Source organism: Macrotis lagotis, chromosome X (genome assembly GCF_037893015.1).
Source record: "Macrotis lagotis isolate mMagLag1 chromosome X, bilby.v1.9.chrom.fasta, whole genome shotgun sequence".
Taxonomy (NCBI): domain Eukaryota; kingdom Metazoa; phylum Chordata; class Mammalia; order Peramelemorphia; family Peramelidae; genus Macrotis; species Macrotis lagotis.
The window spans coordinates 238,754,493-238,777,710 of record NC_133666.1 but is presented as its reverse complement, the minus strand read 5'-3'; the positions used below and the strand labels follow the sequence as shown (position 1 = coordinate 238,777,710).

The 23,218-nt window shown below is 36.0% G+C and overlaps 1 protein-coding gene across 8 annotated transcripts in view; it reads left to right on the top strand.

Moving 5' to 3' along the window:
• Nucleotides 1-23,218, top strand: part of RASGRF2 (Ras protein specific guanine nucleotide releasing factor 2) — a 320,212-nt gene that overhangs the window by 237,129 nt on the left and 59,865 nt on the right. For all 8 annotated transcript variants that reach the window (XM_074202754.1, XM_074202753.1, XM_074202752.1 and 5 more), the window contains one exon: nucleotides 50-156. In XM_074202754.1, the coding sequence (XP_074058855.1) occupies nucleotides 50-156 (107 nt within the window). The remainder of the gene's footprint in view (nucleotides 1-49; nucleotides 157-23,218) is intronic.

Here is a 23,218-nt window from a genome sequence, read left to right as displayed (position 1 = left end):
CAAGATTCAGTGGATTGGTTTTAACTACAATGTAATTTTTCCTCCAAAGGATTTAACAACAGTGAGAGAACCTGCGACAAAGAGTTTATAATACGCAGAACAGCCACCAACAGAGTACTGAATGTTCTCCGTCACTGGGTCTCAAAGCATTCACAGGTATTTTTGTGGTTTATTTATTTGTTTATTTGTTCATTTATTTCTTTATTAAGAATTTAAAACAACAATTCTCTGAAATATCATGAATATTTTTCAGTTCTACAGAGAAGTAGCACATAGGTAACATTGTGACCTACTCTGTCATTACACAGCATAAAGTAGAAACTGAAAAAAAAAAAACCAGAAGGCCTTTAGATATTATACAATACAACCTCTTTATTTTATAGGCAAGAAAATGGAAGCCCAGAGAAAACTTGTGACTTACCTAAGATCATACTGCCATTAAATGGCAAAGGAAGGACCAGAAGCCTGGCCTCCTGACTTTGACTTGTGTTCTTTCCCCTACATACAGTTTTCTCATAGCAAATTAGCCAAGGTTTTTACTTTTCTCAGATCAAGTTAATAGATGTTCTTGTTAACACATCCAAAACTGTTTCCATATCATCTGTCCAAATGAAATTACCACTGTGATATAAAGCATGTATTTTTAATGATTTAAGATATTAAAAGAGCACTGGCCCTTGATCCATATTCATTGTCTTTGGTGTTTTTCCATACTCTTTTGAGTGCAGAATTAAAGTTCATTAGAGAAAATAAGACTAGTCCTTATTTACCTGTCTGGATTCATTCAGTTAGTTCATGATGCTTTTCTCTCTTAGGATCACGTAATTAGGACAGTCTACTTCCTTGAAAGCGATCCAGTTTAATTTTCTCTCTCATAGTTACTCTAGGACATATTAAACCAATGATTCAAGACTAGAAAACTTTGAAGAGAGATTCTGGTATGGCATATGAAGCCAGGTCGTTTAATTAAGGATTTATTAAGGACTATCAGACCATGTAGGGCAACAAGGTAGCACAGTGGATAGAGTACCAGGTCTGGAATCAGGAAAGCCTGAGTTCAAATTTGGCCCCAAGACACTTACTAATTGTATGACTGGGCAAGTCACTAAATCCTGTTTGCCTCAATTGCCTTATCTGTAAAATGAGCTAGAGAAGGAAATGACAAACCACTCCAGTAACTTTGCCAAGAAAAGGGGTCATTAAAAGTCAGACATGACTGAAAAATGACTGAACCATAACAAATCAAACATTGCATATCACCAGTTAATGATAAGGAGGAAGACTGATTTTAAAGCACAGAAATAATTTAGACTATCACTATTGACTCTGAGAACAGGAAAGAATATTAAATCATCCAGTGAGTTCAGTTACCTTATTTTACATCTGAACCAATTGAGACCCAGAGCAATTAAGGGACATGACTAAGATCATAAAGTTAGCTACCAGCACTGTTGAGTCTAGAACCAAAATTTACTGTGTTCTTTCTACTGTACTATACCCAGGGGTATAGTATGCTGCCTTGTGTTGCAGAAATAACAATAACTAAATTCCCATAGATGCTATCTAGAAAGAACTGTTTGATGCCACATTTCTTCTAGCAAATGATGCTAAAGCAAAGTTCTTCCATATATATTGTTAAAATATATTGGACAAAGCCCAAGGAAGATGAGATGGAATTATATCAACTTAACCTGAGGTGAGAAATAGATTCTTGTGTGAAATGATGGTCTTTTTTTCCAAATGGTGTACTAATGACCACACAATCCCTTTAGCAACCACAAGAGACCCATCTTTTATGGATCATGCACACAGCTACCCAGGTTATTTCAGATTTATGTATGCTTGAAAAAGTGTTTCTTTTCTTACTTACAATTAACAGAGTGTGATAGAAGGTCCATTTTCAAAGGTGATAGTGAAATGAAAACTTGGCATGAATAGTGTGAATAACTAAGGTGATGCACAAGCTTATTACAGAAGTACAAACTTGGACTGGCTCATTCTCCTGATGTTTTTTTGAAAAAGATCTTGCTAGTTATGCATCCTTTATTACATTCTATTCAGTGAATCTCTATATTTGAGTGCCCTGTAGTTGGATTTTGGGTTGCCCTTACACAACTTTCTTATCACCTTATTTCTTCATCCTTGCCTCCTCACTCAATTCTAATGAGTTTTCTTTTAGCCTCTACCTGCCTATTATCCTAAGAATGATTCTGTTACCTTTCTACTGAGATATTTGTCTGACTTTTTTTTTCTATTTGAGAAGAATACAGTCTCCATGTGAATCTTAGATTTTGTTTGTGCCAGTTGAAAGAGCTGAGAGCATTGCACTACTTTGCATACGTGGTAAAACTGTCTTGGCAGATGGACTAAGCCAGGTTGAGGGTAATTGACAGGCCTCAAACCCATCAGTGATATAGGGGATGTCTACCCAAGCATGTGATGACCTCTTCTAGCAGAATGGGCAGATGAGAAGAGTTTGTTCCAAAAGCTTTGAAGGTGACTTGAGGCAAGTACTGTAGAGCACTTTGAGATTTGTCAAAGTCCATCCACTGCATCCCAGACCATTAATGGTCATCTTGACTTTTTTTCTACTGATGGCCTTTGAAGATTTTGGAAGAAAGAATAAAGCTGATGATTTCGTCTAACTCTGCCTCACTTAAACCTTATTCTTAAGCAAGACAAGACATCACTTATGATATCATTGGTTCTTTTTGAAAACAAAGGATGAGTTACAGTTTCTATTCTCCCCATCACTGAGTGTTTTTGGAAGTCCAATGGCCATTTGACATATAAATGTGAACAGTTTAGAAAGGGGAAAAATTAAGTACTGGGTCAGTGTGGATTAGTAGATTATTCAGTTATTTATTCAGGTAGTCAACAAAGTATTTATTAAGCTCTGACTCATCTTCCTGAGTTCAAATCCATCCTCAGATATTTACTAGTGGTGTGACCCTGAGCTAGTCACTTAACCTCTGTTTGCTTCTGTTTTCTCATTTGCAAAATGTATATAATAATAGCAACTACTTCCTGAAAATCACTTAGCAAAGCACTGGCATATAATAAGCACTAAGGAAATACAAACTCTTATTAGTAGAGTAGAAATAACATTCATGAACTTAATTTCTGCTATACCTCTTTTTGGGAAAAAGTCATTGTTGGTAATCAACTGCAGCCTACTTATGCCCACCATGTGTTTTTCCATTGTTCTTTCAGAGCTCATGGTAGTCTAAAATTGATGACCTTCAAGTACTAATCTATTCCTTAACTTTATAGAAGATTTTTAAAAAATTGTTAAATTCAAGCAGTACTGAGAAGAATTCTTTTTTTTTAAATTTTTTTTTAGATTTTTCAAGGCAGTGGGGTTAAATGGCTTGCCCAGGGCCACATGGCTAGGTAATTATTAAGTGTCTGAGGCTGGATTTGAACTCAGGTACTCCTGACTCCAAGGCTGGTGCTCTATCCACTGCGCCACCTAGCCGCCTGAGAAGAATTCTTAAAAAGATACTGGCAGTTATTGTGTTTGGGGTATTCAGTGATTTTAAGTCATGTCCAACCCCTTTGGGGTTTTCTTTGCAAAGATACTGGAGAAGTTTGACATTCTCTTCTCTAGCTCAGTTTACATATGGGGGAACTCAGGCAATTGGGGTGAAGAGACTTGCCCAAGGTTATACAACTAATAAGGATCTGAGGTCACATTTGAACTCAAGAAAATGAGTCTCCCTAACTCCAATCTCCACACTCACTGAGACATCTAGCTATCCCAGTCATTGTGTTTAAGTAGCTGTAATTATTAGCACTCAGGGTTCAGTCATACTGTATTATTAGTAAACTGAATTCCAAGAACTGAGATGCAATTATTGCCATTTAAGTGATGTGTTCTAAAAGAATGCTGGATAGACTTGAATCTATTTCTTAACTTTTGTTAATACTATGGGCATTTAACATTTTTGAATGAGTGGTTCCAACTGGCCTGGGAGCTGGAAGAAATTTGGTTCCAAAAGTGGTGAAAGTCTTCATTGGGTCTCAATTTTCCCATTTGTAACAATAAATTATATGGGTATAGGGGCCTTCATGGTATTTGAAGTTTCTTTTAACTCTAAAGTTCTGAGTTGGATTCTAAGATATCTAATGATACCCAGGATGTAGTATATCAAAGTGACTTAGAATCATAGATTGTTACTTACTTAATACTATGTTAGCTCACAAATAGAAAGTAGTTATTTGTTTTTATATTTCTAGTCATAGAGTATCATAATTATACTCTTCAGTAATTATACTGATTGCACTAAAATGACCCTAATTTATGACAAGAATATTTAATTCATTAAGACTGTCCATTGTGAAACAGGTGAACTCATCCTAAAACTTCTGTACTGATGATTAGACCAGTAAGTGATTAGTTTAGATTAACCTTACTGTCTTAAGATCATCATCATAGAAATCAGCTTTCTGGTAATTTAGAGGGACACTGAGAGGTGAGTAGTTTACTGTAATATCGCAAATTCATTGCCAAAAATATCATAGTACTGCAGATTTGTCCAGTGTTACTATAACACCATGGTGCCTCAATTGAATGAGAAGGACCACATCTAATTGGCCAAGATCTCCCATTGTATCCAGACCATCATCAGTAGTCCTATTTCCTATACTAACAGCTCACAGGGTGAGCAGGAAGAGGCAGTGAAGAGGAAGTCTTTGCACAACATTCCCCTCACTTTAGTCAACATAATGTGCATGTCATGCCATCATTTACTTGATGTCACCATCTGCTTCGATGATGGACAACAATCATCAGACAAGCTAGAGATGAGGTTTGGTTTAGCAAAAAAAAAAATTTTTAAGTTGTAGGAAAAGTTTTCCCCATTGGAGATTCCAGTGCCAGGAATACCTGGTTTTATTTTGGTGAGTTACTGGTTCTAGATGACTGTTCTATGATTTTGTCAATGACCACATAGACATGTTGTTTGTCAAAGCCAATTGGCATAACTTTAATTTATAATTGTAGAGCACTATCTGAGACAATGAGGAGCTAAATGAATTGTCCAGGATTTCCCAGATACTGAGCATCAATGTAGGATTTTAACCAAGTCTTTCCTGATTCTTCTATCAATTCTCTATTCACGTGCTAAACCTTCCTCCTAGCTTATTGAATACTTAAAATTGTTTTTGAAGTTCAAAGGCACTGAAGCATTAAACCTTCTATCTTCCTGACTTTTTTCCCTTGTGAATAATAATTCTAACTGTTCCAAATTATTAATTATTTGATATTACTGTAGTGAAAGGATTGAAAAGGCAAAGACAAAGAATAACCTGTACAGTGTCCTGTGCTGCAGCTGGTACATGTGGGTATGGGTCTTATATACTAAATCTCAGTTTTACTCAGGGAAACTGAAAGTAGTCAGAACATGAAATAGCAAAAACAGTATAATTGCATGCCATCCTATCATTCACTTGATGTTATGATCTTCTTCAATTATGAAAGTCAACAATCATCAGACAAGTTAGAGAAGAGAAGTTTGGTTAAGTTAAAACTTTTTAAAACTTTTTTTTAAATATTTTTTAGAAGCTTAATTAAGTAAGTAAAACCTTTTTTAAAGTCCTCCAGGAAGAATGAAATCTTCAGAACACCAGTTTCATATGCCATCAGTCAAACTAATTAGGAGTAGAATGCCACCTTTTCTCCTAGACCCAACAGCTATCCCATAGTATTAGTGTTACATTAAGATCAAATAACTCTGCTATCTTAGTTGGGCTATGCAACAAAGGCTTTAATCTGACAATCACTTCTTGGTGGGCTTTGCTCTTCAGATTTAAAGGTTTTAGAAAGTCTCTCTGTAATTCAAGGCTTTGGTAGTTCGCTAAAACATTCTTAGCATGTTTGGTTTCTCTTTTCTCTTACTTATGTATCTTTTGTCAACAGAAATCTGCCTTCCCTCCCTTTCACCCCAAACTTCCCAAATGATAATGAAATAAATGAAACCCCTTTAACATGCAACAAACACGTATAGTTAAGCAAAATATTTTCAAAAAAATTTTGTCTTCCTCTATACTGAATCCTCTCCATCTCTCTAGTGGATAGTATGTTTCATCATTAGCCCTGGAATTGTGTTTCATCAGAGCTTGTAATTCTTTCAGAGTTGTCTGTCTTTTCTATATTGCCTTTTTCTATATTGTCCAGCTTCTGTTCACTCAACATCGATGTATATCAATGTATGTGTATATATATATATATATATATATATATATATAATATATATATGAAATTTTCTTCTCAAGTTTCTTTGAAGCCATCCCCTTCATTGTTTCTTATAGAAAAATAGTTTACTGTATTTCTGTACTATAATTTGTTCAGCCATTCCCCATTAATGGGTACCCCCTTAGCTTTCCATTCTTTGCTACTCAAAAAGTTATGTTTTTATACATAATTAGTTTGTTGTCCTTAGTACTAATTCCTCCCTTAAACTACCCTCCTTTTAATTCTCCCTTCTTCCTTTCTCCCCTTTCCCTCCTATTTCCCTCTTGAGTAAAATATATTCTTTGACCTAGCTCTGTATCTGTGTTCTTTCTCCTTTGACTGGTTCAGATGTGTGAGGTTCAAGTGACATTTTCCCCTCCCCCATCCTTCTTGTTTAGTTAGATGTCTATTTAAAAACCCTTTTTATATGAGGCAATTTTTCCTAACCTTTCTTTTCCTTCTTGCCTAGTGTGTTCTTCTCCCCTTCTCATTCTTTTCTTAAGATCATCAAGACAGAGCAGTACCTCCAAGACTTCTATTTAAATTAGATTTGCGGGGTAGCTAGGTGGCGCAGTAGATAGAGCACCAGCCCTGGAGTCAGGAGTCCCTGAGTTCAAATCTGGCCTCAGACACTTAATAATTACCTAGCTGTGTGGCCTTGGGCAAACCACTTAACCCCATTACCTTGCAAAAAAATAAATAAATAAATTAGATTTGCTCTTCAACCCCTAATAAGGAGAGTGTTCATAGCCTTTGTGTCATATCCCTTATTAGAATGCGAGTAGTTTATCCTTATCTAGTCTTCCATCATTATGTATTACGTTTACCTTTTTATGTTTCTTCAAACTTCTGTGCTTGAACTTCAAAGTTTCTACACAATTCTGGCTTTTTTTTTTTTTTAAGAATACTTGGAAGTCCTCTATCTCCTTAAGGGTAAAAATTTTTCTCCTATAGTTTTACCTTCACTTTTGCTGGGTAAGTTATTCTTGGCTGTAAGTCTATATTTTTTACTTTCTGGAATATGGCATTTCAAACTCTCCACTCCTTTATAGTGGTGGCTGCCAAGTCATTGACGATCCTGACTGTGACTTCTTAATACTTGATTCTTTTTTTTTTAGGTTTTTTTTCAAGGCACATGGGGTTAAGTGGCTTGCCCAAGGCCACACAGCTAGGTAATTATTAAGTGTCTGAGACCGTATTTGAACCCAGGTACTCCTGACTCCAAGGCTGGTGCTTTATCCATTACGCCACCTAGTCGCCCCTAATACTTGATTCTTTCTGTCTACTTTCAGTATTTTTTCTTTGGGAAATTCCAGATTTTGACTCCAATATTCCTGAGAGTTTTCATTTGGGGGTTTCTCTTAGAAGGAATAGTGGATTCTTTCTGTTTCTCTCTTTGCCCTCTAGTTCTACAAGATCTGAACAGTTTAAAAAAAAATTTCCTGAAATATAATGTCTCATCTTTTGTTGGTCATTACTGTCAGGATGTTCAATAGTTCTCAGGCTTTTTTTTTCCCTTAATCTATTTTCCAGATCAATTATTTTTGCATTCATGTTCTAGTCTTTATACTTTGTTTTAATATTTCTTGTTGGCTTATAGAATCTTTGGCTTCCAATTAGTCCGTTCTGATTTTAGACAATTTGTTGCTGGGCAAAGTTTTCTACTTGTTATGCCAAGCAGCTGATTACCTTTCTAATTCTTCCTTCCACAGTTTTTTATTCTTTTCCAAATTTTTCCTCTAGCTCTATCATTTCATTCACAAAAACATTTTAACCTATTTTAAATTCTTGCTTCAACTCTTCCAGGAATTCTAGTTGAATTTTTGCCCAAGATGTGTTTTTTCTTTTATGTTTTTCTTGTCAATGTTTTGGAATCATTCTCTTCTTCTGGGTTTGTCTCTTGAGAATTCCTGTTACCATAATGACTTTGGATTATGGGATTCTTCTTTTGTTTGTTCATCTCCCAGCCTACTTCCTGACTTTTGATTTGATATTAGGACCAGGCTCTGTGCACTACTGTTAAGGTTATCTGAGCCAGAGCTGGAGGTTAAGGTGTTTCAGGATCTCAGCGACAGCTCGGGTCAGGGATGTGGCAAGCTTTTTCCAGTTTTTAATGTTCCCAAAGTCATCCAACTCAGGGCAATGATTGCTGACCTCTTGGTCTGAGTTCTACAAGTTTGCTGACCTGGGTTTGGATTTAACAAAACAATAAACTGCTCTTGGACTTAGCCCCTATTAGCCAACTGGAAAGCCCTACAGACTCCTCTTTACTTTGAGATTCCTGCCCTCGTTGTTCTTCTGCACATTAGACTAGAAACTAGATCTGATGCAACATTCCAATCCTGGGAGTTGAGCTATACTGCTGATACTTGTTTCTGAACTTGTTTCTCTTTTGGTACTCACCCTAGAACACAGAAGGTGTATAGAAAGGAACAAGGCACAGATCCTCTTCTCATTCTACCATGAATCTGTGATCTAAAACTGTATATTGAACAACTAAGCTGCCAGTTCACATTTACTCTTGTGGCAATACCCCAGTATGTCTTTGAGATCTCCTCATGCCCCAGTTCACAGCCTCTCCTTGACTAGACTCTTTCCCCAGGAACCATAGACTTCTTTCTGTCTGTCTATGCCAACCTGAGCTGGAAAATGACTCAGTGTGACTTCTTTGGATTTCTTTTTTTTTTTTTAGTTTTTTTTTTGCAAGGCAAATGGGGTTAAGTGGCTTGCCCAGGGCCACACAGCTAGGTAATTATTAAGTGTCTGAGACTGGATTTGAACCCAGGTACTCCTGACTCCAGGGCTGGTGATTTATCCACTGTGCCACCTAGCTGCCCCAAGGATTTCTTTAACAGAATTCAGTTTCATGCATTTCCTTTTTTTAAAAAATTAATTAATTGTTTCAACTATATGCAAAGAAAGTTTTAAACATTCATTTTTCTGTAAGATTTTTTGAGTTCTCGATTTTTCCTCCTTCCCTCCCCCATCTCCTTGACAGAGACAGTAATCTGATTTTGGTTATACAATGTAGAACTGTGTTAAACATAATTCCACATTAGCCATGTTATGAAGGAAGAAACAGAACAAAAAGGAAAAAACATCTCATGCCTTTTCTAGATTTGTTAGGAGGAGTTTTAGGATGGGTGTGGGGGGGGAAGCTCATTGTTCTGCTTCCTGCTACTCCACCATCATGACTCCAACTTTGTTAGTATTCATGAAATATGTTAGGTTTGATTATTTTATCCTGGGAAGACTTCTATGAACTGATGCAGAATGAAGGGAGAACAAGAGAGCATTCTATACAATAACAAGCAGTATTGTAAAGATGATCATCTGTAAAAGCAGATGATGCAAGACAATTCCAAAGGACAAATGATAGAAAATGTTGCCCCTAGAAGAAGAACCAATGAACTCAGTTTAAATTGAAGTATAATTTTTCACTTTATTTTTTTGCTTACTTCGCAACTAATATGGAAATATGTTTTTGTATGACTTTGCATATATAATTGATATCACATTGCTTACCTTCTCTATGAGTGGGGTAGGGGAAGGAGAAAACTTAGAAATCAGAATGTACCCCCAAAAATGTTAAAAATAAATAAATTGGGACAGCTAGGTGGTACAGTAGATAGAGCAACTGGCCCTGAAGTCAGAAGAACCTGAGTTCAACTCTAGCCTCAGACACTTACTTAGCTATGTAACCTTAGGCAAGTCACTTAACCCCATTTTCTTGCAAAAATAAAATAATAAATACCAAATTTAAAGGAGAGGGAGAAAAGAAAAGGTTTTTTAATGCCTCAATTTCCTCATCTTTAAAATGGGATTAATTATCCACTATGCCTGCCTATTTTAGAACCAAAAGAGATAAAGAACATGGAAAATTTTGAAGCCTGCAGTGTTACCCTAATAGAAGAATCCTGGGGTTTAGAGTTTAGAGATTAATTAATGTAACTTCTTCATTTTATCAGTGGAGCTCTGAGAGAAGCAATAAATAAATGGCAGAACTAGAAATCAAACTCGGGTCTTCTGAATTGAATCTGGTGTTCTTCCTAGCACATATTGAGATTCATGTGAATGCTGCCTTTGCTTCTTATTAATATGCAGGTTAATTCACTTTACATCTCATTGGTATTGTGCAGAATGTCCACAGGGAGTAATATTCTAGCTCTTAAATTTATATGTTGCAGAAATTAGTCAAGGAAGAGCCTGCAAGCCCAATTATTACTTGATTCAGAAATTAGGTAAGTGTAGGAAAGCTAAGCAGGTGTTTTGTTGTAGTCCCTTTCTTTACCTGTCTGTTTTTCATGCTTATCTTTGTTCACTCCTGCTGTTTGTCCTTTTACTTCCTTTGCAAATTTCAGTGACTATAGGTTTTCAGGGCAGCAGAGGCTTTCATAGATGCTATTATGATTGGCTAGCTGTGGGTAAATGATAAGTTCAGATGCAGCTTGAAAGATATCAAGCCTGCGATTGAGCCTCAGCTTATAGTCTGCAGCAATTTTGGTTTCCTTGAACTGCCCTCTTGAATAATCAGTTTGAAGAGAGACAGTCTGTCCATTTGGATAGGAAGATGTATCTTAACCCCAAAATACAAGTGAGCAATATGTAGCTGCTTCTGCAAGCTCTGAAAAGCTTCATCAATGTAATTGTTGGCTACTTTTGTATTGATGCATTTCAATTCAGCAAATATTCATTAAGCATCTCTGAGTGTTAGGCACAGGAAATAAATACATCTATATTGCCTTGCTCTAGTGTTTTATAAGATAGATTTAGCATGTGTTATATGATAAATAAGGTACTACATTGAACCTGAAAAACATAGTCTAATAGAAATGAACACATTCTCAGGCTTGTGGATTTTGAAAACCACTTTAAATTTAAAATAACTAAATTTTTAAAAAGTATCTTATGGATATCCTATTTGTAAAGGTTTATAGAGAGAGAGTGTGTTATATTTTTTCTCCCCTCAAAAGTGCACTTTCTCTGCAATCTCATCATCTCCAAAATAAACCCAATTCTTTATATTTTTAACACATCTTGAGGTGCTTTAGCACTTTTTTATTGTGAACAGTGTGGGCATTCAGAACTGAAAGTAAAGAACTCTAAGTTCTTTATCCCAGAGGTCTTACTGACTTTGCTGCCTGATTCCAGGACGTGAGATTTAGAGAAGCCAGCTTGGCCTGAGATAAGCCTCTTGCCCTTTCATTTCTAGATGTGAAAAATGAAAAGTCATAGTTGATTGTGTAAAAGTGGTATTGATACTGATTGCAAAATTAAGTCCAGTTTTTAATGGAAGTGCCAATATGTTAGTACAGCTCATTGTTTCCTAGAGTCTAGAAACCTCCCTAGATTAGAAGCTGTGTGTCATGGACCCCTTCTCAGAATAATAATTTTAAACTTATCAAATTAAATACAAAACCCCAATTATATATTATTAATTTATTTTTTAAAGCAGAGACTTAAAATTTTTTCAGTTCCAAATTTTTCCCCATCCTCCCTCTCCCACCCATTGAGAAGACAAGAAAAACAAATTACATTACAAATATGTTTAGTCACATCAAACAAATTTCTACAGTAGCCAAGTTCAAGAAAAAAAGATAAAAAAATGCTTTAATCTGTATTCTGAGTCTATCAGTTATCTATCTAAAAGTGAATAGCATTCTTCATTCTCTTCTTCCTTTTCCTCTTTTAGTTTTTCCTCTTCTCTTCCTTTTCCTCCTCCTTTTTCCTTCATCTTCATCATCATCATAGCTAACATTAACTCAGTACTTTCTATGGCCAGGCACAATGCTAAGTGCTTTACAATTATTATCTCATTTGATCTTCACAATGACTCTGGGAAGTAGGTGTTTTTATTATCCACATTTTACAAAAAAAGAAACTGAAGTTAAGTGATGTGGCCAGGGGCCATATAGATAATAAATATATGAGACTGGATTTGAACTCTCAGCACTCTATCCCCTGTACCACCTAGCTGTTTCAGTCTTTGAAATTGTGGTGGGTCACTGAATTAATGAATGTTATTAAGTCATTAACAGTTGATTAACTTTATAATATCGCTATTACAATGTAGATTGTTTCCTGTCTTGAGACAAAAACGATTAGGTTTGGGAGTGAGGGTGGTAGTTAGGAGGAACAGAAATACCCAGACCTGGTGGCCATAGGGATAGGGTATAAAGACTTTATATTTCATTGATCTAAGGAATTCTCCTACAATGAAATCTTCCTCTTCCAATGTAGAATTAGAGAGTTGCAAGGGGAGGAGCAGGCATAGAGACACACAATTAATATGTCTTCTCACTTACATTTAAAAAGCTGGGGGAGATGGGGTAGGAATTATACAGTCTTACTTATTTCACAGTCAAAGAGTAGGCCTTAGACATTATTCTTGGCCCTCATTGTATAGATGAGGAAAAAGAGGACCCAGAGATAAATGATTTAAATATCTCTACACAGGGCAGCTAGGTGCACTGGCCCTGGAGTCAGGAGCACCTGAGTTCAAATCCAGCCTCAGACACTTAATAATTACCTAGCTGTGTGGCCTTGGACAAAACACTTAACCCCATTACCTTGCAAAAAAACCACAAAAAAATAAATAATAAATATCTCTACACTATTATTTAAGGAAGTTATTGTGACCAATGTTCAACATCAAAATCCATCTCCAAATCTTAATAAAATATAGTGTCCCCAAAAATCTTTGTGCACTAAACTTGTACTAAATTGCCCTAAAGCGTTTTTGAGAAATCATATCTATGGGCTTCAGTAGTCATCAACTACTTTTTCTTTTGCATTTGTGCTTATTTTTGAAAAATAAACTTCAGATTCTACTTTTAATATTCCAAATAAAATAAATACTTTAAAAATCCAGATATTCAGATGTTGATGAAGAAATTTAACAGATAGCTATTTGATTCTTGTACTTAAATTTTTTTGCAGATGTCGCATTAATATCATTCTAGATTTGTATTTAGAAACATTGATGTTGACATTTTATTCTTCAAAAAAAAAGGGAAATTCAGAGTTCTATTTCATCAACAGTTATTCCATAGTGTTCATTTGAGATTTAAACAGTTTGGTCAATGTTGAAGCATCATCAGCTTGTAATTAATACAGCTGGTGCAAGTAAACTGTCAGTGATAATGTTTTCTTTGGCTTAGGGATTTGCAATTCAATGATTTCATTGATAATTTTTGAGAACAGAATTAAGGCTCTTGTTTGTTGTTGATTAGTCAAGTATATTCACATTGGTCAATTGTGCAGTGTTAGATTACAACATTCAGTTCAGAGCTGGGCTCACATGTTATGCCTGTTGGGGTTAGCAGAATGGAACAACAAGCTCCTATCACATCCTGTTTGTTCCCAGATATTTTCAGTTTCAGCTCTGTACCAAACATTGTTCTCAGATCCATTTCTACAATTCAGCTTTCCCAAATGATTATTAATATACTACAAGTTAATTTCTCATTTCAATCCCCAACCTCACTCCAGGTTTTTAGCATTCATTCTCTCCTTGAACTTTACCAGTAATGGAAGATGTCTAAGCTGTGTTTATCCTGTATGATTGGCAATGAAGGTCCAGGCCAGATACTCATCTCACTGCCTTTGCTGCAGGGCCTTTCCCTTTCCCCACTACTTTGAACTATTTTCTGAATCCCTCCCCTCTATCCCTGCTGAAATATTTTAGGGACAAAATTGTGAAACCCTTGGCTAAAAATCCCAAGTTTTGGGTTTATAGAGAATGGGCTCAATCCTAGCTCATCTCTAAAAATCATTCTTGGATCATTTGCAATCATAGAATTTCCAATACAAGTCTCACAATATAGTCTATGTCATCTCCCATGTCTAAATGGGAAACAGATTCTTTATAAGAACCCTGCTCAAAATGTCCTGTACAAGGCTTTATTTCATCCCACAGAAAACAAACAACACAAAGGATTCACAATATAAATAATTCTCATCTCAGTCCTTTGACTTTCTTCAAGTCCCAGTTAAAATCCTATCATCTACAGGAAGAATTTCCTATTACCTTTTAGTTTCTTCTCTATATTGCCTGGGGCTATTCAATCTTTTTTTTGTGTCTGACTCTTTGTGACCTCAATTTGGGGTTTTCTTGGCAAAGATACCAGAATGATTTGCTTTTCCTTTTTAATTTTGGAGATGAGAATACTGAGGAAGAGTTAAGTCACACAGCTGTTAAGTTTCTGAGGCCAGATTTGAACTCAGGAAGATGATTTTCCTGACTCCAAACCCAGTGCTCTAACTTTTGTGCCATCTAGCCACCTGTCTTTTGTTATGTTTATCCTGGTTACAGCTTGTTTCTACATAGTCTTTTTTTTTTTTTTAAGGCTGTTTCCCACATTAGATTATAAGCTCCTTGAGGGCAGGACTGTCTTTTGCCTCCTTTTATCACAAGAGCTTATCACAAATAAGCTCTTAATGAATACCTATTAACAGATGAAGACCCAAAATGATTAGACTCCTTCTCTGATAAATCCCATCTTCCCTCCAGGGACTCTTCAAAGGGTCACCATTCTACAAATTGAACCAGTCCACTTCTATACATCCCTGAGATCATTCCCTTGCTCTCCTTCCAGTTCTAGGCCTCTTCTGTCTCTCATAGGAAGGATCTAGGATTTCCTTTATTTCACTACTGCTCCTTGGGCTATATGGTTGAATCCATATGTGTCCTGTGGTTGAAAATCTCCACCACTGCTTCTCCACTGTTGCCCTTAGTGACTTTAGAGGGAAAGCTGTGGAGGAGCAGAGGCTTAACCCTGTTCCAGTTCTGTCCCTTCAGTGCTTTTTCTGCATCTCTGACTATAACTAATGTTATTTTGACCCAGAACAAAATATCTGAGATGGGAGGTAGAGCAACAGACAGGGAACAGACTTGCCCATGGTCAAATAGATAATAAGAGAAAGAAATGATATTTGAACTTAATTTCTCTAGATGCAAATCTAGTGATCTTTCTACATAATCATATTTCCTCATTTTATGGATACTTAATTTTCCCACACCTTCAAAGAGGTAAAGTGATTTACATAGGGTCCCTCCTAATTCTACTTATTGACAGATTTAGGATGGTATCTGTCCTTCATTCATTCGTTCATTCATTCATTCATTCATTCATTTATTTAGTGTCTGACTTCCAAGTATCTGAAGGGAAATCATGTGAGAGAAGGTCTTGGTTTATTTTCTTTGATCCAAGAAGACATAAACAGGAGTGGTGTGTTCAAATAAGAGGCAGATATAAGTTTGTGGTAAGGAAAAACTTTCTAACAATTGGCACCATCCCAAAGTCAGATGGACTATCTATGGAAATGATAGATTCTACCTCACTGAGAGTCTCGGAGCAAATTCAGATCGTTGGCACAGAAGATAGAGTACTGGGTCCATAGTCTGGAAGACCTGAGTTCAAATTTATCATTTGTTACTTGCTAGCTGTGTGATACTGGGAAAGTCACTTAACTTCTACTTGTGCCATCTGTAAAATGGGAATAATAATAACACCTACCAAGACCTGAAGTCAAATCTGACCTCAGACACTTAGGTGTGTGGTCTTGGGCAAGTAACTTAATCACTGTTTGCTTCAGTTCCCTTGTCTGTAAATTGTGGATCATCATAGCACCTACCTCCCAGGATCCTTGTGAGGATCTCTTGACATAATATTTGTAAAGTTCTTAGTAGGTACTATTATTATTGTTATTGTTATTATTATTATTATTATTATTATTAAATGCTGGATTCATGTACCAGGGGTGTGTTGTAGATGGAATTCTTGGTCAGTTATGGATTCAATTAAGTAGCTTCTAGGGTTCCTTTCAAAGTCTTGAGATTCTGTAATGAGCAAAGGTGACTTATCCCTCTCTTTGGCAGAATAATTGACTATCTTCATTTCCAGTCATACAAGTCTTTGGCATTTTCCCCTTAGCATTTTCTTAAACACATAATACATTGAATTGGTTGCTCAAAATGAGCTGTTCAAAATAACAATGATTCATTAAAAACTCATGGTTCTTTCAAGCAGTGGAGGGATTGCTTTTCTTCAGTCACAATATTAATAATATATGTATTGAATAATCATTTTATACTTATATAGAATCTTTAAGTTTAGCTTCCTGTGCAGGCATACCTTACTTTATTGAACTTCCTAGGAATTGTGTTTTTTACAAATTGAAGATTTGTGACAACTCTGTGTCTGTCAAGTCTGTTGGCACCATTATTCAGGCAACATGTGCTCACATCATGTCCCTGTGTCACCATTTTCATAATTCTCACAGTATTTCAAACATTGTCATTGTTACTTTATCGATTATGGTGATCTGTGATCAGTTATCTTTTATGTTAAAATTGTAATTATTTTGGGTTGCCCACACACCATTCCCTTATAAGATGACAAATTTAATAAACGTTGCATGTTTCTGACTCCCCCAGATGAGTGTTCCTTAATCTCTCACCCTTTCTTCTGGCCTCTCTATTCCCTGAGACTCAACATTATTGAAATTAGGTCAGTTAATATCCCTCAATGTGCTGTAAGTGAAAGAAAAAGTCAATAAATGCGGAAAACTTCATTGTTGTCCTATTTTAAGAAACTGCTGCAGTTATCCTTAACTTTTGGCAACCACCATCCTCATCAGTCAGCAGCCATCAATAGCAGGGCAAGACCCTCCATCAGCAAAAATATTATGACTTGCTGAAGATTCAAATGATGGTTAGCAGTTTTAGCAATAAAATATTTCTAAACTAATGTATGTACATTTTTTAGTCATAATACTGTTGCATGCTTAATAGTCTACAGTATTATATAAACATAACCTTTATATGCACTAGGAAACCAAAACATTCATGTGACTCATTTTATTGCAATATTTACTTTATTGCAGACTAGAACCAAATGTACAATATCTCCGAGACATGTCTATATATTTTCAGTTTATTTTCCTGATCAATGGGTACTATGTTCCACGTAACTCATAAAGAAGAATGCATACCAGAGGGAATAGTGAATGGAATGCTGAACTTGGAGTTCAGAAGACCTAAGTTCAAATTCTGCTTGATCCACTTGCTAACTATATGTCTTTTGGCAAGTCAGTTAGCCAAGTGCAGCCTCTGTTGTCTCCTTGGTAAAATCAGTATGATGATAGCACCTACCTTTCAGAGTAGGCAGGAATATAAAAGAAGATCAGATATTTCAAGAATTTTGAAAATTTAAAGGGCTAAATAAGTGTTAATTATTATATCATAGGGATGATTCATGTTCATGAGCTTGCCCAGATGACCTCTAAGTAAGTTCCCTTATCATTGTCAGATTCTGTAATAACCTGAACACCATTGTGAGTAAACAGAATCCAAGATAGCTCTTCCCAAGGAGTCTGTGGGATTATTTTCCCTGAGACAAAATCCCTCTAGATTTCTTTTCAAAGACCTAGGACAAAGGTATAGCTCAGTTCTGCTACTATGAGCCAGTTGAATTACCTCTAATAGATTGAATTATTCTTAACAAGGGTAAAGTATGCAGACTCCAAGGAAATAACCTCAGGCATCTCAATTAATAGAAGATATTCCTTCCATAATTTATCAACAAACATGTATTAATGAATGAATCAAAAGGTTTTTATAAAGTACTTTGTACAATGGAACTGACTGCAGCATCTGCACAGTCACTGCTTCCTGAGATGATGATTATGGGTCTTAGATGGAAAGGAAGAGCAGTGCTGCCACTTCCAGGGCTTTGAGCTTACCTGCCTGTTGGAAGCTATTGTTTATCAATTAGGATTGTAGAAAATGGGTCTCTTCTGCACAGTGATTGATCAACAGCAGCAGCAAACTTTATTTATTAAACATACAGTTTATCAGGCACTGACCTGGCATATATAGGTTATATTAAGGATGATGGTGTCTACCCCCAGGCTTACTCCTGGTCCCACCTTCCTTAATGTTTCTGGTATCCTGAGTTGAAAGTGGAATGAATTTTCATATTAAAAAATGCACTTGGATTCTATTCTATCATTTGTAGGAGAGTTCAGCTACATCAGGAATAGGTGGTTTTTTTTGGATCTGTCTGAGAACCTCACTACCATCATCATAGCATTATCTCATGCATGGCATTATCCCCAAGTTCTAAAGAACTAACTTTGAAGCAAATTCTTGGAAAACCCACCCCATTCTAAAGGGAATGCTTTGCTATTATTGATCCTACCTAGTATTTTTCCCCTCTTGGGTTTGATTTCAGGGTCTTTACAAAGAAGGAAGAGTCTAATTGAAGTGCAAGTTTGATATTGCAAACAACTTAAAAATAACTTAAAAAGTTCTTTTTGTTGCACTTGTTAACTGTATGAAGTAGAGGATTAGATTTGCCCCAGTTTGTCTTGGGACCTTCTTAGGACCTTTGCATAAACCTCTGAAATTCCATCACTAAGAATTGTCAGAGGTGTCATGAGGCAACTGCCCATTAGTCCAGATATAAGGGAATGGCTACAAGAGGACCAGCCTGCACTCTCAGACCATATTGCCCTAATCAGCAAGACAGGGTTGAGAGGTAAGAAAGAGTTAGAGAGGTAGTCCAGATGCTTAAAAGAGATTCTTCTTTGATCCCCTTCCCAATAGCAAATTAGTCATCAAATACTTTAACCTTACAAATGACTTTACAGGACCACTAGAGAGAAGTGGCAGCATTGCTCTTCCTTTCCACCTAAGACCCACAATCATCATCTCAGGAAGCAGTGACTGTGCAGATGCTGCAGTCAGTTCCATTGTACAAAGTCCTTTATAAAAACCTTTCATTCATTCACCTGTTCTCCTCCTCAAGTCATCCATACCACCTTATGTCATTTTTAATCTATGGGAGTATAGATGTGCATAAAGAGCAGATATATCTTATTTTCTTGCAAATTCTCCTTATTTATTTATTTGTCAATTACATGCAAAAGTAGTTTTCAACATTCAACATTTTGCAAGTTTTTGTGTTTCACATTTTCCCATCATCTTCCCTTCTTACCACCCCCCAAGACAGCAAATAATCTGATATAGGTTGTACTTTCTTGCAAATTCTCAAAGCAAATCAAAGGGAAATAGAAAAGATGCAGGTAATATTTCATTCAGTTGGCCCTACAGTCTGAGATCTTTCTGACTCGTTCAGATTTCTTATAGTTCTTAGACACACGAATGCAATACTTATTTTTAAAACAATATTTCCTTATTCTATGTTGTTATATTATTATAAAAGATATTGACATATGCTGTCCTTGAGAGCTATACTGACTTGGATAGCAAGTTTAAGTTAAATATGAAATGCTTGGTTTTGAAGGGACTAAGATGCAGTCTAATGAAAAGAACATTGGATCAGCAGTGGAGAAACCTAATTTCTAATGTAACTTCAAATAACTTAGACATAGTTTTTAGTTTTTTTCTGGATGTGGATGGCATTGTCTCTCAGGATTGCCCTTGATTCCTAAACTGCATCTACCATGTGGAATAGAGATAATAATGGTCATAAGGTTATCATAAGAATCAACTGAAAAGCACTTCAGAAAATATAAAGTATACTATGAGTATATGGAGTTATTATTTAAATTAGGACTATATTAAGAGGGAGCATGTATTTATTAAGCACCTGCTAAGCACTGTTCTAAGCTTCTTTACAAATATCTCATTTGATCACAATCCTGCCAGATTGGTGCTGTTATTTTACACCTGAGGAAATTGAGGCAGAGATGATTAAGTTACTTGATAGGGTCACAATTTTTGCACACATGACTTCCTAGCTTTCTGGCCCATTGTTCTATTCTACCCATTGCCCCACCAGATGCTTTTGTTAGGGTTACTGTCATTGTTTAGGTTACTCATATCCACTATAAAAATAAGACCTCAATCCCTTTAACATTCCCACGAACATGTTTCCCAAAATCTAAATGCTTTTATTGCTGTTATTTGAATTTTATGTACTTATCCCATGTCCTACCATGTCTATACATAGTGGCTCATTTAAAATGAGACTTATTTAACTAAAAGAATAATTAATTAAAATTTTAATGTTCATTATTAATTACTTTAATCAATGTTGAGAGAAAATATTCAAAAGTTTTCTACTTTGGCTCAAATGTATTATAAGAAAAGAGTGCTTTCTATCTCCTTTAATAACAATAACTAACAGTTATGTGAAGCTCACTTTGCGAAAGGCACTGTGACTTTATAATTATTATCTCATTTAATCCTCACAGCAACCCTGGATGTAGGTGATCTTGGTAACCCTATTTTGCACACAAGGAAATTGAGGCAAATAGAAGACTTTGAAGAAGCTATTGGTTGTAAGAGTCATAGGGAATCTTGTCACTCCTAATTTATTTTCCTTATTCTTAAAGCCAAAAGATCTCTCTCCCTCTGACCATTCTCAGAGAGATCTCTGGATACCTCCATACACCATCTGGCATCTGAATCTGTGAGGATGCAAAATTACACATTTAGTTGGCTGAGGTACTGAATGGCATTATGGATATAACATTGATCTCTGGGTTAAGGGAATGAGTTCAAATAGTAGTTTTAACATTTAATAGTTTTCTGATCGTGGTTGAGTCAGTTGTTCATCTCTTGAGTAAAGAAAGGATTTTGTACTTCCTGTCCCTCAAGGTCACAAGGAAAGTTTTGTTCTGAACATTGAAAGTATTTTGTAATTACAGATTACTATTTCACACCTTTTCTGGTATGGAGAATTCCACGAAGGACTTTGGACTCAGAACCTGTGTACTTACTACAGCTTCATTTCTAGTTTTTTGTCCTTTGTTTTTTGTTTGTTGCTGCTGTTGGACTAGGGGAATGAGGAGATGTTGTTTTTTAGCTTTAAGGAAAACTGACAGTGCCTTCCAGACCAAATGACAACCACAGCTTTTGTTCCCATCCTTTTAGCCAGGACTGTTAGATCCTTTGGTTCCCTTAGTTCTGTAGATCACTATTGGAAGCATGGTGGAACTGGAGACAAGTGAACAGACTGTACATAACAAGGTGAGGTCAGTACATAATTGGGCTATTTTCCATTTCACATTACCACCATGCATATCATTAGCAGATATTGCTTCATTTGTCCCCACCATACCCCCCCATCCATCAAGGAGGCTAGTGTTTATACTCCTTGTCCCTCAGGGTCATGAGGAAGGCTTCTTTCTAAGCATTATAGGTGTGCTATAATAATAAATTGTTACCTTCTCCCCAGTATTCTTTTTTTTTTGCAAGGCAATGGGGTTAAGTGGCTTGCCCAAGGCCATACAGCTAGGTAATTATTAAGTGTTTGAGGCTGGATTTGAACTCAGGTACTCCTGACTTCAGGGCCAGTGCTCTATCCACTGCACCACCTAGCCCCCCCCAGTATTCTTTTTTTTATGAAATTTTATTTTATTTTTCCAATCACATGCAAAATAGTTTTTCATCATTCATCCATATGCAGATTTATGAGTTTCATATTTTTCTACTACCCTCCTTTCCCTCCTCTCTCCCCAAGAAGGCAGTCTGGTAAAAGTTGTACATGTACAATCATGTTTAACATATTTCCATATTAGTCATGTTGTGAAAGAGGAATTAGAACTAAGGGGAAAGAAAAATAAGAAAAAAAAGGAAAATCATAAAAGAAGTTGCACAAATGTAAGCATAGTATGCTTTGCTCTGCACTCAGACACCATAGTTTTTAGTTTTTTTCTGGATGTGTATAGTATTGTCTCTCAGGATTGCCCTAGATTTCTAAATTGTATCCACCATTGTTGATCACCTCACATTGTTGTTGTTAATGTGTACAATGTTCTTTTGTTTCTGCTCACTTCACTTAACATCAGTCCATGCAATTCTTTCCATGCTTCTCCAAACTCCAACAGTTCATGCTTTTTTAGAGAACAATAGTACCCCATAACATCAATATACCATAACTTCTTCAGCCATTTCCCAATTGGTGTATATTCCCTTACTTTCCAATTCTTTGTCCCTACAAAAAAGAACTGCTATACATATTTTTGAACATGTGTACCTTTTCCTGTTTGTTATTATTTCTTTGGGTTATAAACCTAGTATTGATATTTCTGGGTCAAAAGATATAATTAGTTGTTTTTTACTCTTTGGACATAGTTCCAGACTGCTCTCCATAGTGGCAGGATCAGTTCACAATTCCACTAACAATGCATTAATATCCCAATTTTCCCACATCGTCTCCAACATTGATCATTTCCCTTTTTTGTCACCTTAGCCAATCTGATAGGTATGAAATGCTACCTCATAGTTGTTTCCATTTGGCTTCTCACTGCATGGCTTCTCACAATGTGTGGTGAAAGACTGGGAAAAAATTCAAGTCTTGCAATTTCTGCTTTTAAGACTTCATTTTCTTTCATTTTTTCTTATTACTATAAATAGCTTTAATTTTTTTCCTCTGAAAACTGCCTGTTCCTATCCTTTATCCATTTATCAGTTGAGGAATGGCTTGTAATCTTCTAAATTTGATTCAGTTCTCTATACATTTTAGAAATGAGTCCTTTATCAAAAATACTAGCTGTGAAAATTGTTTTCCAGCTTTGTGCATTCCTTCTAATCTTGGCTACATTTTGTTTCATTTGTGCAAAACCTTTTTATTTTAATATAGTCAAAATCATCTATTTTTCAATTTATAATGTTTTCCATTTCTTGTTTGGTCATAAACTTCTCTCCTCTCCATAGATCCAACAGATCTCCCCAGGAACATACAAGAAAAGTAACAAGTGAAAGAAAAGGCAGTTTTAAAAGCAGAAATTGCAAGATTTTTTATTTTTTTCCCAGTCTTCCACCATGCATTGTCCTCAAGGATCCCAGCCTGTGTTAATTAGCCATGCAATGAGAAGCCAGAAATTGATGTCTGGAAAAATGCTCCTTTTTATGAGAAATGATTTTAATGGAATAAAATCTCTTTGGTTGTTTGAAGATGAGAGCTTGGGAAATGTTGGTTTTCTAGATTGAGGTACAGTCTTCCAAAA